Source organism: Manacus candei, unplaced genomic scaffold (genome assembly GCF_025592945.1).
Source record: "Manacus candei isolate 608988 ecotype Guabito, Panama unplaced genomic scaffold, ASM2559294v1 h1tg000095l, whole genome shotgun sequence".
NCBI classification, from domain to species: Eukaryota; Metazoa; Chordata; class Aves; order Passeriformes; family Pipridae; genus Manacus; species Manacus candei.
The window spans coordinates 1,369,354-1,385,434 of NW_026138143.1; the positions used below are offsets into that span (position 1 = coordinate 1,369,354).

The window sequence follows — 16,081 nt, forward strand, 5'->3', positions numbered from 1 at the left end:
TAGTATGGCTCTTAGGGAAACTAAGTCTGCAGGAGCAATTTTCAAAGACACTATTGTCATACTTGGTTTGCAACAAGTCTTTTTCCGTTAAACATTTTTAACTAAGAATACTAACAGGTAGTCTCTTTTCTAAATATAAAAGTCTTTTTAGATTATCAGATAATATTTCTTTTCTATTTTAGTATTAGTTGAACTAGTGTGTGAAGTTTAGTTATTTAAACAAATAGGTATTTAGGACATCATATGGTACTTATTAAGACTGAAATAATTTCTTATGAATGAAAATCATGCTTGTGTTCTACTAAATTAGTTAAATTTGCTCCCTTTGGCAATATAGTACATGTATTTTTTTTAAAAGTTACATCATTTTTATGTGATCTGAGAACAGAGATTCTATGAGCATCTTTCCTCCTAGATGAGGTTGGGTACAATCTGCCAGACAATATCTCTATTTGGGAATGACATGGTCTGCATGTTTTGCAGGATAGGACTTTGAAAGTAGGAGAGGTATCGTATTTGTAATTACATCAGGGTAAAAAAAAAAAAAAAAAACAAAACAAAAAAACCCCAAAATGGTGAAAGAGTACCTTTGGCATGGAAAAATAAAGGGAAAGGGAAAAGATGTCATAGTTAAAGGTGAGATATACCTCAGTGCCCATTGCAATTCATTTCAAATGCCTGAACTATTATTTTGCAACCTGAAAGCCTGAGTTACAAACCTGCTATTTTCCAACTGTAACAGAAAGGCCCATATATATTTGAATACTTCAAATTCTACAGCCGCACATTTGGAAAAGTGCCTCAAAACAGTTCTTAAGTGCACGGCTGTTCACACTAAGTTCCATGGCAGTCTCAAAAAAGCACTCAACAAAGTTGGTGAAAAGAGACAATTATAATGTAGTCATAGAATCATAGAATCAGCCAGGTTGGAAGTGACCTCTGAGATCATCAAGTCCAACCCTTGATCCACTGCCACCATGGTTATTAGACCATGGCATTAAGTGCCACATCCAGTCTCATCTTATCCTTCCTTTTTTGCTGTCGGTAGTTTTCCTGTGTACTGTTAAAGATAGCCTGCCTGGTTTTTGGTTTTGCTTTTGTCAGGGGACCTTCAGAACTGTATTCCTCTATTTTTTTTTTTCTAGGCTGTAATCCTAGACATTTAGTATCTTGTAAAAGAGTATTCTTGAAACTTGTTTTGTGGCTTGAAGATAGTTTGTTCACAGACAGTTGCTCAAATTTTATCTGAGTATCTTTTGGGCTTTTTCTTATCTGCCTGTTTCTTTCCTCAGTGACCTACTTATAAACAATACCAGTATAATTACGTATTCAGATAACCTGTTATGCTATACATGACCTCCTTCTATGGTTTGGTCACCTAACCCTAGAATTTCTCTGGCATATGGCAAAGGAAATTGGTAGTGCTATATTGGTATTCTTTGCATCCCAGCTAGAGAGATTTTTTTAAAAATTCAGTCTCATCAAGAACTGTTAGGTACTGAATCAGTGTCAATACACCAAAGTAAAATCTAACTGAGGGTTAAGGAATGACAGAACACAGAGAGACTAAAAAATCTCAGTACTTTTCCAGAACTGGCTCCAATTCATAAGCAGACAGCTGGTGATAAAACATTCTTAGAGAAAAGGGTATGGCTGAAGACCAGATTTCCAGAAGAGACCAAAAAAATCAGGAACCACACCACTGGTAGAAAGTGCTGCCAAGTCGTGTGAGATTATGTTCATAGAATCATACAATCATAGAATCAACAGGGTTGGAAAGAGACCATCAAAACCAACCCTTGATACAAGGGTTAAACTTTTGTTAAACTTTTTCATCATACTACAATTTACATGTACAGAGAAGATTCTGTGAAGTCCACTGGAGACTTCATTAATGCTAGCATGTTTTACTTAGGGCCTCATGTGTGTCCCAGGAGTGCTAGAAGCACGTCATCATCTTATTATAAGCTCCAGCATTAGTAAACTCCATTTTTCTCTGTGTATAGAAACATATTTGGGTTTTTAAAATTAGTAATTTGCATTTGTTGGGATAGAATGCACTGCCTTGCATTCAACCTCTGTATTTCTGTATATGCAACACAATGAAGGCAAAATAAAGATTAATTTATTAGAAAATTACTTATTCAAGAAGTTGGTAACTTCCAAACACAAACAGAAAAATTGTAGTCCGCATTCTGGTTTGCCTTACTGCGATCCACCAAGCTGAAACTCTGAAGTTGTGTTTATTTTCATCTTTATTTTCATCAGTATATGTTTCTATGATTTTCAGAACAGTTCTTACAGTTGCTAGAAATGAGATTCAAAGGTCTTGGCAAACCCTATCCTTAGTCCTCATATTCCCTAATACAGAAGGATGACTGGAGTTAAAAGAGGCACTACTGTGATGAAACCTCCTTTAATGGTTTGGTATTTCTTCAAATACTTAGAAACTATATGTGTGTGTTTTTAAGCATTTCTGTAGTTTTACAGAGATGCAATGAAATTAAAAAAAAAATCTATACATCTCTTCTGCAATTTTTTTGCTTTATTTCATGATTTTGAAGTAGGAACTTTCTACTTTTCCAAGGTTATTGCCTGTCTTCCACTTCACACTAAGGGCCCCATTCTGGTTTGACTGAAACAAGGATAAAATACTGCAGTGAATTTGGGTCAGTAGGTGGATTGAGCTTTCTTTTCAGTGTTTATTCCTGCTTATTACCATGTGAAAAATCAGCTGATCTTCAATCTAAGTATATTGTTAGGCACTGAATTTGAGTTTTGTTCCATGCGTTCAGAATAACATCTTTCAACTCTGTTTGATGTGTATAGAAAATTTGAAGATTACTTGTTACTTGAATGAGGCTGCGCTGCTATTTATCCTAACCAATAAAGAATTTTTATCCTGACCAATTAAGACATTTTTTTCCTTTCTCTCATTCTGCACAGCAGGGATCCTGGGTATATACTTGAAATATTCTACCAATATAAATCACTGTCAGACTTAAGATCAGTCACTTTTTCTATTGATTACTAGATCCTGCATCTACCCATGCAACTAGCTGAATACAATATAGTCTACCAGTTAGATATCTAAGATAACAGTTACTTTTTTTTTTTATGGAGGAGTATTTTTTCTTTCAAAGAAGTAAAATATCAAGTACCATGTCTATACAAGCATTGGTCCATCATTAACTTACAAATGAAACAAAATAAAAAAATTTATAATGCCACAGAAGAAAAACTGTCTTCTTGTTACAATAAAATTTGCATTACATTTCAAGGAAAATCTGAGTGTTTAATATAGGGATACTAAATAATATCAAAATGTACATTCAGACCCTGGTATGGTATTTCATTCTTTCATTTCAGGCCAGATCTCAGAAACAAGTAGTTTAAATCAGATGTTTAAAGACATATTCTGACTGTATGTTCTTCCATTATTATACCATGGACCCGAACGTATTCTTCCTTCAACTTCCTTTCTTATAATGCCTTTGATAGAACATTATTCAGCTGATTGGAAGAGAGACATAATAGACCTTGACACTGGAAAAGGAATATTTTTTTTAATTTCAGAAGTGTTTTATTATACTGTATTTGTTTGATTTTTTTTTTATTTTAATATATAAAGAGACTTCTAACATAGAAAAGAGCATGAATTAAAACTATAGATTTTCTGATTTTTCTTGCAAGTTTGAAATAGGATCAGGAGCTGGATCAAGAGTTTTGACTGTTCTGTATTTGGTAAGTCAGAATGAAGTCCTTGATACAAATTTTATCAAATGCAAGAAAATTCAGATTTAATCTATGTCTGACCTTTGCAGGATAATCCATCTCTTTGTGGTCTTAAAATGTGAAAAATAAAATTGTAAGATACAGATTCTGTATGGAAAAAGTCAGAAAGCTGTAGAAATTACAGGATAACAGAGTTTACCTGACTTTAAAATGCATTTGTAATCATAAGCATGAACATTGTTTTAAATGTCTAAACTGCATTTTATGTGCATTTTGTAAATGTACATAGTTTGTTGTCAACAAGAAGATCAATACAGTACTGTCCAAATTGTTCATTCATTATTTAGCCTTTCTAGTGACACCATTACTGTCAGCTTTGGTTATAGAACTTCATTTATTTAAAATTTCATTCACTGTGGGAAGGATGAGGAAGTGAATCATGTCTCAAAAATGGAAATCTGGAAGGAGAAGGTGTTGTCGTGTGTATTGAATTAACAACCACAAGGTACTAGGTCATTTTGAGGTTTATGTTTCAGGCAGAAGCGTTGCTCAAATGATTATCGCTGGAATTATCTTAAGTGTTCAGGTCCCACCAAAATTAATGGGCATTAGACTAGTAGTTCAAAACCAGTGTAGTTTTTATATACAAGGCTTATCTGGTTGCTTTTGAAGTTATCTCTGCATAATTATCTGTTATAGTATAGCATGACTGAAATGCCTTGACACCCAGTCAGCCTCACAGACAATTTATGCAATGTACTGTAATAGTGCATAAACTCCCCCACCCCCTTCCAGTTTTCTTACATGATGAAAAACAGCAAATGGAGTAGCAGCAAGACAAGCAAAACAAAGACATACAAATGAGAAAATTACAGCCTTCATCCACTGATAGCTACAGCAAAAATCAGAATCTCAAGATGACTAATGCTCAGTGTACCCTACTCTCTTCAGTAATAGAGGAAAGCTTGATTTATGTAGTTAGTATGGAGCAGCTGCCATCTCCAGCTACTCCATCCCACGACTCTTTCCTTCTCCAGTCAGTGAATGCAGGGACCTGGGGTCTCCACCACGGCTGAGGGACCCAGCTGCCACCTTCCTGCCACCAGTAGCAAAGCACAGAGAGCGCCCTAGAGAGCAATAATAACTGTGCACTAATATTGTGTATGCCAAGAACTGATACTTAGATGCAGTGAAGCTGAGAATCACATATTGGAATACCTCTGTGGTTTGTTCTTGAATGGTATCAAGTACTAGTAGCAATTTGCTTAAATATATTGTTAAAGCTGATAATACATTTGTAACTTAGATATCTAGTTCATACTCTTTATGATGTGAAGAGTGAATTGTGGTTCTTGGTTTTGATCTACTTTTCAGTTAGTGTTTGAAGGATGGTGGATAATCTTTCATTGTATTCAGATACATCTGTCTAATTTCTCTGACTTTGCTAGGTTTACATGAACATTGCTAAGAATTTATCCCAGTGTTGGTAACTTTGAATTTAATATTAAAAATGAAGGAATTATGGAAGTGCTCTGAACTGGAAGATGATATGTAGGTTTCCTGCACAGCTCTGCTGATGCACTGAAGATCTAAATGGCCATGTGCTTGGTGTTAGTTTGGGGATTCTTGTTTGGAAGCAGTTATGGGGAACGTTCAGTGACAGTTTAGAAAACAGACAGTTATACTGCAAGAGTGACCTGCTTAAATATAATTGGAGAAAGCATCTATTAGGAACATGAAAATATTGTGCTTGCATCCTCCAAACAGAGAATTAACTTGCATTTTTGTCTCTCTGTACTGTTGTCTGTAAAGTCTTTAACAGTTTAATCAGTTACTGGAAAAAAAACCCTTGAAAAAAGTTGGAGGCAGATTTCTGAAAGCCCTGTCCCCTTTTCATCAGATAGGTCACTAGTCAGTGCACATGATGGGAAGACAAGATAAATTATGTCCCTACAACTTGATTTTTCTGCCAGTCCAAAATAAAAATGAGGTTATTATGCACTAGTTAGGCATTTGGGGGATTCCTAGGAGCTTTCCTTCTCCAGTGGATGTGTATTAGTGTGAGGGGTATATTTGCCTTCCTCGTAGAAGTTTATGACTCCTTGCAATTTTACTCCAGATGTGATATGACCCCAAGGCAAGCCTTTGCCTAACTCCTTAAAGTACCTGTCAGAGCTAACTTTTAGCTTTGTCACTGCTTAATTACTATAGCATCTCTGATTAATTCTGTACCACCATCAGTGAACTCTGAAGTAAATGTTTACTGAAGTGAGTAGGGGAAATTTAGGAGCCACCAACAGTAAATTTAGATGATGGGCAAGCTTGTTTCAGAAAACCTTAAAAAGCATTACTGATTATATGAATGCTCTGGCAAAACCTTTCAGTTAAAATGTGACTTGATTATATTTTGGGAAAGACTTATGTTTAACTTGGGGGTTTTTTAGTGCCAAAGTAGACATCATCTGTCCTCAAGCCACAGTTGCTTGCTTCTGTCCTCTATTTATTGCCCTCCCTTTCAGCCAATTCAACTGTTTGTGTGACATGTGATAAACTGTGTTCAAGAACGGAAGTTAAAATTATGTTCATTCCCTTTTTTTCCTGCTGCTGTTCAAAGTATTGGTTTGATAATCTGTAATTCTCCTGTCTCCACAAATGGTATAGAAAAGGCAGTAAGGCATTGCAGATAGACAAGTTGGCTGGGAAAGTGGGAGAAGGAATGGGAGCTGCATAATCTGTCTTAGCTACCAAAACAAATGTGTGTGATTTTTTTCCCCTTGACAGACAAGTACTGAGTGGCTGGTCATCTACCTAGCTGAACTCTGCTACACCATTATGCATTTTCAAACTTTTTACCTTTTTTTACCAATAAATTGTTGTTAGCCCCTCTCTCTTCCTTCCTGATCTCATGGACCTCTTGAACAGATTCTGTCTAAATTATTTTTTTGAAGGTTTTTCTGGGAGGTCATTGTTAAAGATTTATAAGTAGTGAATGAAGCTCTCCACTGTCTTATCGAGGACATTTTTCTCAAGTAAATTGACACATTCACTTCCGAAGGGCATTCAGTTAGACAATTGCATACAAACATCCTCTGTCTCCTTGCCTTTTAGCCTGAGCAAGACACTAATTCATTCTCATCTCTTATAAACCACCTTCAAACAGACAAGAAAATAAATGTATTCAGAGCAAAACTGAAAATACTACAGAATGTCCTCAGATTCCTCAGAAGTGGTCCAGGATATTAGATTTTAGGGCTATTTTCAAGTTTACAGAAAGTTTCCAATGTAAGTGTTCATTGCCCATGAACAAAAAGACAAAGTGACAAAAAGGGGAAGCCTGGTTCTAGAGAAAGCTGAACTGGAAATTCACTTCATGGTATACATGGAATATATTTTTATTCAGAAAAATCAGAGAAATTGGAATGTGATTCCTAAAATATAACAAGGAGATAAATCGTTTTCCTATTCCCTTAATATTTGTGTGAGAGAGAAAGAATGAGAAACAGCAGTATAGAACTGGAGGAGGAGGAGAAGGGTAAGAGAAGACTTCCACCTTTTAGACAAAAATTAGTTGATCATCAGCTGTACTATATAAATTCTTTCAGGTAGTTGCCAATTACTTAACAATATTTCCATGTTAATGAATAACTGTGTAATAAATCATTGCCACATAGTCTTTTTTTCTTCCCTCATCTAGAAAACATCTCTCTTTTCCTATGAAAAAAACCTGGCTTAAGTAATAGTATATGCAGTTTATAATGCTCTTTATTTTGGTGCTCTACAGGGTTTCCTGTACAGATGAATGACTCAGATCACTCGCTACTTCAGCATTCTTTTCAAGGATGCATGCAGTTTATTCATGTGGATGATCAGCTGGTGGATTTGCACGCGGTGGAGCAAGGCCAGCTGGGAAGCTTTGCTAATGTCACCATTGACATGTGTGCCATTATTGACAGGTAAGTTGCAGAGAGATCACCCATAGTATGGTACCCTGATATGTCCTGCATATTCTGAAAATATACAGTGATACAGAAAAGATGGTCCTGACACTGTCAGTGGTCATGTCAAGGTGGTCCTACCTTTTTAGCAGTGGGAACCATGCTTAGGTGATGGAGAGGATGGCTTTAAATTGTAGACTGTGTAGGGTGCAGTGGAAGACATGTCTCAAATCTCCCCACTCACAGGCAGAGGAGGAGGTGAAAAGTTCTTGTAAGTCAGATTCATCCTACAGATCAATAATAGGGCTGCCTTGAATAGAGGAATTTTGTCTGTTTCTTAGAGTGTTATGGAGATCTTTTTGCAACTAGAAGTTGTGCTTCCTGGCTTCAGTGCCTTCTGGATTCGCTGAATTCCTCAGAGAACTAAAGCAGCCCCACATGTTTGCATATCTGTGCATGTAATAAATGCTCAAACTTTATTAAAATATTGCTTACTGGGTTTGCTTGTTTGTTGGTTTTTTTTCCAAACTGAGAAGAGTAATTCAGAATTAGTGCAGCCTTTTCCTCTGAGCCCTACCTTTTCATCCACTTATGTGTTTTTATTTATGTTGCTTCTGATTAATAGTTTTTTGTTGGCAAAAAAAGAAAATACTAGGAAAGACAGGGAAAGAACAAGTAGCCCAACTCCTGAATGCAGGCAACATGGCTTATCATGAAAATTACTTGTATATTAAACCCATTCAGCTGAAAATCTGAAAATAGCTTTTTTAAATACAGCTATGAAAGAAGCAAAGAGTACAAGATCATAGAACCCTAGAATAATTCAGGTAAAAGGCACCTACTGGAATTCATGTGGTCCAAACCCCATTCAATGCAGGGCCAACTTCAAAGCTAAATCAGGTTACTCAGGGCCATGCCCTGAATTGACTTCTGAATATCTCCAAGGATGAAGATTCCACAAGCTGAGTAACTGGATATCATCAGCAAATATCTGCTTGGTAAAGAAGTGCATATGCTTTTCATTTCCTACTGTACACTAGGAGACTCTCAAAGAAATAGATGCTATTGTAAAAAATGAAGTATGACGTACTGCTTTGGTCTTGCCAAATGTCTTCTCTTCCTGAAATGTAAACATCCATTTGCACTAAACAAGTTGTGGTGAGTTGACCATGACCAGCAGCCAAACACCTACCCTAACTTTTGCTCTCTTCCCTCTCCTGGGAGATGCGCAGAAAACCAGAAGGAAGGTGAAAAGACTTGTGGATTAAGATGACAGTTTAATAAGAAAAGCAAAAGCTGCACATGTAAACAAAAAAAACAAAAACAAAACAAAACAAACAAACAAAAAAAAAAGGAATTCATTCACTACTTTGCATCAGCAGGCAAATGTCCAGCTGCTCCCTGGGAAGCAGGCCCTCAGCACGTGTAATGGTTGTTTGGGAAGAGAAACTTCCTCCTCCATTCTCTTGAGTTTCTATTGCTGGGCATGACATTGTACGGTATGGGATTTCCTATGGTCAGTTTGGGTCAGCTACCCCAGCTACGTTGCCATCTAAATTCTTATCCACCCTCATCCTCCTGGCCTTTATGGGGAAGAGTGTGAAGAGAAAGCCTTGATGTTGTGTAAGCCCTGCCCAGCAGCAGCCAAAACAGTGGTCTGTTACCAACATGGTAGCAGCTGGGAAACACAGCACCCATGGGCTGCTGTGAAGATTAATTTAGTAACTTCATCCCAGACAGACCCAGTATACCACTTGAGTAATGTCAGTGTTAAGGAGCATGCTTTGTGGTGTACCACTGAGTTGTTCTGGCATGTCCTTATATTGGTTATTCTGGCATAATTTATATTCTGGCATACTTTATATTGCTGCTCCTCATGACCCTGTTGAAGGCTGAAGTCATAGTGAAAAGAGGAAGTGACAAGCTGCTGTCATAGCCATGGAGTTTGTTCTGTCTCTTCACGCATATCTGAAATTAAAACGAACTTCTGTGGTTAGTATTTGGCAGTTTGAATTGCTTGGTTTTATTTTGAATATTTGTTTTTTGGAAATGTAAACTAACTTGGAAGAAAGAATGTGAAGATACAGCTAATTAAGTCTTTGCTTTTCCCCCAGTGGATAAATCTAAGCTTATGTGGCAGTTTGTATTGATCCCAATGATTGAACCCATTTATGTGAGTTTCTATTAGAAATAATGCAGTTATTATAGGGAAGTTAAGCTTTTACAATGTATTACTATGTAATTACAAGTAACTTACAGAGTAAGTTAATTAGAATCAAAGCTTTACAATGCATTTATGAAAAATAAGACTTAAGACTTCCTGTATGTCAAGCAGCTTACTTTGGAAGTTAACTTCATATAAAAGTTACTATTTAGAAGCTATTTCTTTCTATAATGCATCATATATATTTAAATATTTCATATACTATATGCCACATAAAAATATTATATATATAGTGACCTTCCATTATATGACAATATTGTTATACTTTTTATATATATATATAGTGTATTATATATCACATTTATTATATATATAAAATCTGTATTCATAATATATTTTAGCATAAATAACAGTGTTTTAGATATGGTTATGTATGTATGTTTTCTTTATATAAAAGATGTATTCTCACTCTGTTTCTCTCTTCTGCTACCTTGGACACTGGTATCATCCTCATATAAATTAAAATTGTATGTCTTACATTTATGCTTTTTAATCACAGGAAGATTGTGTTGCAAGTAGAGTAACAATTGTGTAATCATAGGAAATTAGAATAGTATTCAAAGAATTTTCTTAGGGTTGGCTTTGTTTTTTGCAGTGATTGAGATGTAATCAAGTTTGTTGTTTTCCCACAGTCAAGTTTATTTCTCTGTAGTTTGCACTTCAAAACAATAACAATGCCAAGCTTTAGATCTTATTGGATTTTCACTGTTGTCTTATTAACATGTGCAAATAAGAGTTTACAAGCACTTTTATTACAATATGCCACTATATATAACATTTTTATGTGGCTTTCTTTTAAAGAGTCTGAGTACCATGTGTGCTATATACCATCTCAATTTCACTTCCTTTGAAATGGGAAGATACTCATGGTGTGTTATAATGGGATCCTCCTGCTTTTTTTAAATAAGTTTGGATCTGAATCATAAAGGCTTCAGTCATCATCAACATGGAAATCGCTTTCATAGCCACACTTCAATGAAGACCTCCACTGGGCAAAAAGATAAGCTGTCACATTGAATTATTCCTACTGTAGACTTACACCATTTGATCCGGGAGACAAAAGGTGAAGCTGTAAATAATGACATTTTTCATCATTAACCAGAGTGGTTAGTAAGGAGGGGACAGTTTTTTCTATAAGAGCTTAACAAGGGTGCTGAAGGTTGGTTGAGTTCTCATGTTGTACCTGCATGGAGGTAACTGTATCCAAAGTCCCAGGTTCTGCCAAGCTAAACACTGGCCCCTGTATGGAAAAGGTTTCTGCATTTTATTTCCAGTAGCTTTTTAAGATGTTTCAAGAATAGTCATGTTAGTGTATTACACTTGTACTTGGGAGATAAAAGTTCTGTCCATGTCACAGGTTGGAATGGAAGGCTTAGACAAAATTTATTAAAGAAGCCCTTCTGTTGAGTCATGAGGTGCAGAAAGGACTACCTTGCTTTCTAAACTCCTTCTCAGAGAGGAGACTGAGTGGCTGGATCCAGTCTTAGCCTCAGATTATGTCAACGGTTTAAATTTAAGGAATTACAGAGATGTGATTGAACCCCTTTTGTTCTGCAGGTTTTAATGCTTGGCAAAATGAGAATATTTATATAAAATGAATCATTTATTATTACAAATGATCAGATAAAAGATCTTAGAATTATTTACTACACAATATAAAAACTAAAAATACTAGTAGTATAGTATAAAATAGGGTAGTGCACTATATTGACACAATTATATTAAAGCTAGAAAAAGAAATAGTTATTAAGTAGAGATTTGATGTAACTCACCCATACCAGTGCTCTTGGGGAGATCTCTTTTGCTCAACCTCCAGGAGTATCCTTGGAGTGCGTCCCCAGCCAAGGGAGGAATCTCCACACATACACCCCAAGAAAGGTTATGTTAGAAGAACCTGACTTCACTGAAAGCAGACTGGGCTTTTATAGTATAAAATGATTGGCTGCTAGTCACAAATTTACAGACCAACCACTAGCTTATCTATCACATCCAACTTCAAGAAGCAGAATGTGTGCCTGCAGTTTGTTGAACAAGGACGGTTTTAGCATAATTCAACACCCAAAACAACACCCTTGCACACTGGTAACTCTTCACAGATAGCTTGCTTGGTGTCTTTCACTGTTTACATTCTCTGATTGGATTTTCTTATCCAAGGGTAGGCCCTCCTGCCACAAACAATGATTTTTCATTTTCGGTTTTCCCCTCCTCACATGAACATTTTGCTATTGCAAAGACTACAAGCTGACATCTTATTACAGGGGAACACCAAGGCGAAGGGACATTCTCTTTTTACCAGTGGCCAAATAATATATATACATATCATTTTATGCAGGTATGTATATAGTAACTACAGGCAGTAAAAATGCTACTAAGAAAAAAAATAATCAGCCCTGTTTCTGTCTCTTAATTACCTCTAAGTATTAGCAATGGAAGTTGCATTGTTGTCATGGTGATCAACATGCTCGATCAACCGGTCACGGTGATCAACCTGTGCTGCTTTTGACAGCACAGGTCTCTATACACCTCCTTTACTTAACATTAACAATCTAACCTGTTATTGTAGTCCACATGGTACTGTTGTTCTTTAGGATTTTAGTACAGGACATTGAATAGGAATTATTACTCACAACTAATTTATCCCAACAGTCTTTGAGACTTCTAAATCTTGCCTTACTTTGTTGCAGCTAGAATTATGGAATTTAATCACTGAATCATAATTAGGAGTTACTCAAATAATTTCAAAATATAGTGTCAAATCTGTCATTGAAGACTTTGCAGCATATAAGCCAATTTTAATGAAAATCTCTATGTACCATAACAGGTGATGTGACAAAAATGGTGGGAAAAAATGAAAAATTTTCATGTTTCTGGTGTTTTATGAATGTGTAAATTGTGTGATTCCCTCTGTAACACAGTGAGATGAATTAGATGTCATTTTTGATAATAATTTCATGTTATAGAATTAATTTAAGTAATGAGATACGTGCAACAGAACATTTCTGGATGATTGTTTCTTAGCTGCTGTGGGGATACATTGTATGAGAGGGTGCCAGCATTTGGCTTTAATCCTGTAAAGCCACATTCTATAAACTGCGTGATTGCCAATCAAAATTTGAAATAATTCATCTAAATAACAAAACACAGCAAGTATATTGGTACATAAAAAATGGCCACAATGTAACTGGCATCAAGATAAAATTGGCATTAGAAATCATCATTACAGATAGTATTAAAGATCTTCATTTCTGGCTCTTTACACAGACTTTAGGATTCTGGCCTTCCTCGCTGCTCTCCCCTCTCTCTGCCAATTCAGTGGTGAGGCAGACAGTGAGCAGTAAGACAGACATCATCCAGCAGTACTCTGCATAAGAAAATGACATAACAATGTCCTAACTGGAAGTAAAGCCTGCTTTGCAGTTGATTTTTTTTCCAAGAAAAGTTCACAAAAATTAAGTAAAATAGGACTGAGGAAGAGCTGAAACTATACCATGACTTCAGCCTGCAGGTGTTCCTGGCCATATGGCTGGAAGACACTTCCTGCATGTGCCTTCTTTCTCTCCTCTTCCTCTCCCACTTCTCTCTGGAAGCACACAAACTTTTGATGTGGAAATGGAGATAAAAATTGTCTTTCAATACAAGAGGTTCAAGTGTGTTTACTTCATAATCCATCTCAGTCCAGAAAGGTCACTTTGTAGACAGAGATTTTAGCTCAGATGACAGTGTTTTTAATACTGTGGCACTTCTCCCCTCTGTACCAGACTGTAACAACTGCCATATTATTAACATAAATCAATAGACAGATAGAAGATTACAAACTCTACAGAGCTAGCTGCAAAATAGGGATAGTGTAATTATCTTTCTCTTCATAGTATATCTTAGTTTTCTGCAATTTTTACTGTGAAAAAAATCTCAATTCTCTCATATTAAACTCTTTGAAACCCTTTAAACTCTTTAAAACTCTTTAAACTCTTAAAAAAAAAAGAACTCTTTAAAAATCAGGGGAAAGTAGGCATGAGAAACATTAAAAGTTGAATGAACTGGGTTTTTCCATGTGTGACCAAACTTTATCCCTTGCACACAGCTGGAAAACTTAGATCATGGAAGCTTCCACAAAAAAAAAAAAAAAAAAAAAAAAAAAAAAAAAAAGGTAGCACTAAGGAATGTAGTAGGACTGCATGGACAGAAGGTGAAAATGTGAGGTTCCCTGTGTGGAACAGTATGACTAATGACCCAGACTGTTAAATAACTTAATAGTGTAATCAGTAACTGTTTAAGCAAATTGGGTTGTTTGAATGCTATTTTATGCCTTTTCCCTGTTTTGGGTTTTTTTTTTACATTTAGACTTATATTACACAGGTTACAATAGTCAATAATATTGTTATGAGACTCTTTCAAGTAACTTAGTGGGTTATATATCATCTTTTCGCTGGACATTTTGAAATCTCCAAAAATCCTCAGTTGTTCTTTGTCTCATATTTAGTCCTACATAAGCTCCTCAGGGAGAGGGAAAAAAAAAATCTTCTTTCATTTTAACTCTAAGAAATACAAATACTTTTTTTATAATTATTAAAAATGTAGGCTAGTGAAATAATTTTCTAGAGCAAGTGGATTATTTGTTCATGATAAATACTTGTTCTTGCTAAAACAAAAGGTAAGTCAGTAAACATTTAGGTATATTGAAGGAGGACGAATATGTAAAGCAGAGTTCTGGATAACTTGACAGGTAATAGTGGTGGTCTCTGAGCTGCAGGGTTCATTTCCTCCATGGCTTGAGAGAAGAGTACCAGCACTGAGTTTGTCCTTGGGAGTTGAGTGGCAGAGGATGCATCAGGGATGCCCAGTAACTGTGCCCAACGCACGGTCACCAAGGGCAGGGACAGCACACTGAGCCTCCTGGGCACAGGGACTGCCTTGGGGCCAGTATCCCAAAGGCCTTCCTCTGAAGGATGTTTAGCAGAGGATGGGGCTAATGCAAGTGGAGCTGTAGATGGAGGACCCCTTCGCCCCCATGGCACAATGCCACACAGCAATCACAGTACAGGGTAAAAGGGATCATCCTTCCATCTCCCACTTCCAAAGCTGGCCTGGGGCCTGCCCGAACACATAAGAGAGATAGTCATGGAGGAGCTGGTAGAATTACTTGGAGGGAGGCTGGGGGAGGAGGATTGGAGGCTGGACAAGGCTGCTGGAGGATCTTCACTGCAATGCCAGCTCCCAGCAGGGCCCTCTTCAAAGCTCATCTAAAGGACTGAAATATTTTTTCAGCTGGATAGCCATGGCAACACCAAGGGAATGCCTTCAGAAGCATGGCAGAACTCACTGTCCTCATTCCTGCTGTGGAACCAGGGACCAGAAGTCATAAGAAAAGAGATGCAGAGATATTGCAAGGGTCCCAGTGCTTTGGAGCACTCACTGGTGGCCTGCCAGGTGTGGGAAGGATTCTTGCCCCAAAGGTGGATCAGGCTGAGTGCATTTGGTCACTCTTGAAAGCCTCTGACATGGCTCTAGGTAGGGTAGAATAGAGCTCGGACATTTCCTGGGAGGTGTGACCAGCCTTTGGAATGAGGAGGAAGGTCTTACTCATATGCTCAGGGAATAGCTGGTTGTCATCTATAGGGTCAAGAAGGAATTTTCCACCCGGGCAGACTGCCACTGGTCCCCAGCATTTTTTTTACTCTCTATTCAGCATCAAACATGTGATGGTAATAGTTCTCTGGGCCCCTTTGACCAGGTTGCTGCCTGCTGTTCATGCCCCACAAAGACAGCCTCTCTCCCCTGCAGCACTCCCCTGCAGCACTGAGCATTGGCCCCTTGGCCTCCTTTGGGCCATTTTGGCCAGGTATCTGCTGACCTTGTGCCCCATATCTTGTGGGTGGAAGCTTTCTAAACTTCAAGGGTGGGCCCAGGGGTTCTTGTTCTCTGTGACATTGAGCACAGCCCTTATCAGGGCTCCTCTGGGCCCCTGCAGCTTGGTTCTTGCCCACTGCTCTTGTACCTCCAAGACATTACTTGTGCGCTGGTTCTCTCTGGCTCTCTCTCTTCCAGTCCCTTCACCATCTTTTTTGCCCTTCTTAGCAGCCTTTTTAAATAGTGGGGCCAAGTTTACAGGATTGCATTCCCATACTGTGATCCCTCGTAATATAGGGATGCAATTATTGCAGCTGTAAGTGAATTGTTTCAAGACATG

At 37.3% G+C, this 16,081-nt stretch overlaps 1 protein-coding gene across 4 annotated transcripts in view; it reads left to right on the top strand.

Moving 5' to 3' along the window:
* CNTNAP2 (contactin associated protein 2) overlaps positions 1–16,081 on the top strand; it is a 1,217,517-nt gene that overhangs the window by 804,342 nt on the left and 397,094 nt on the right. For all 4 annotated transcript variants that reach the window (XM_051768491.1, XM_051768490.1, XM_051768493.1 and 1 more), the window contains one exon: positions 7,517–7,688. In XM_051768491.1, coding sequence (XP_051624451.1) covers positions 7,517–7,688 — 172 coding nt within the window. The remainder of the gene's footprint in view (positions 1–7,516; positions 7,689–16,081) is intronic.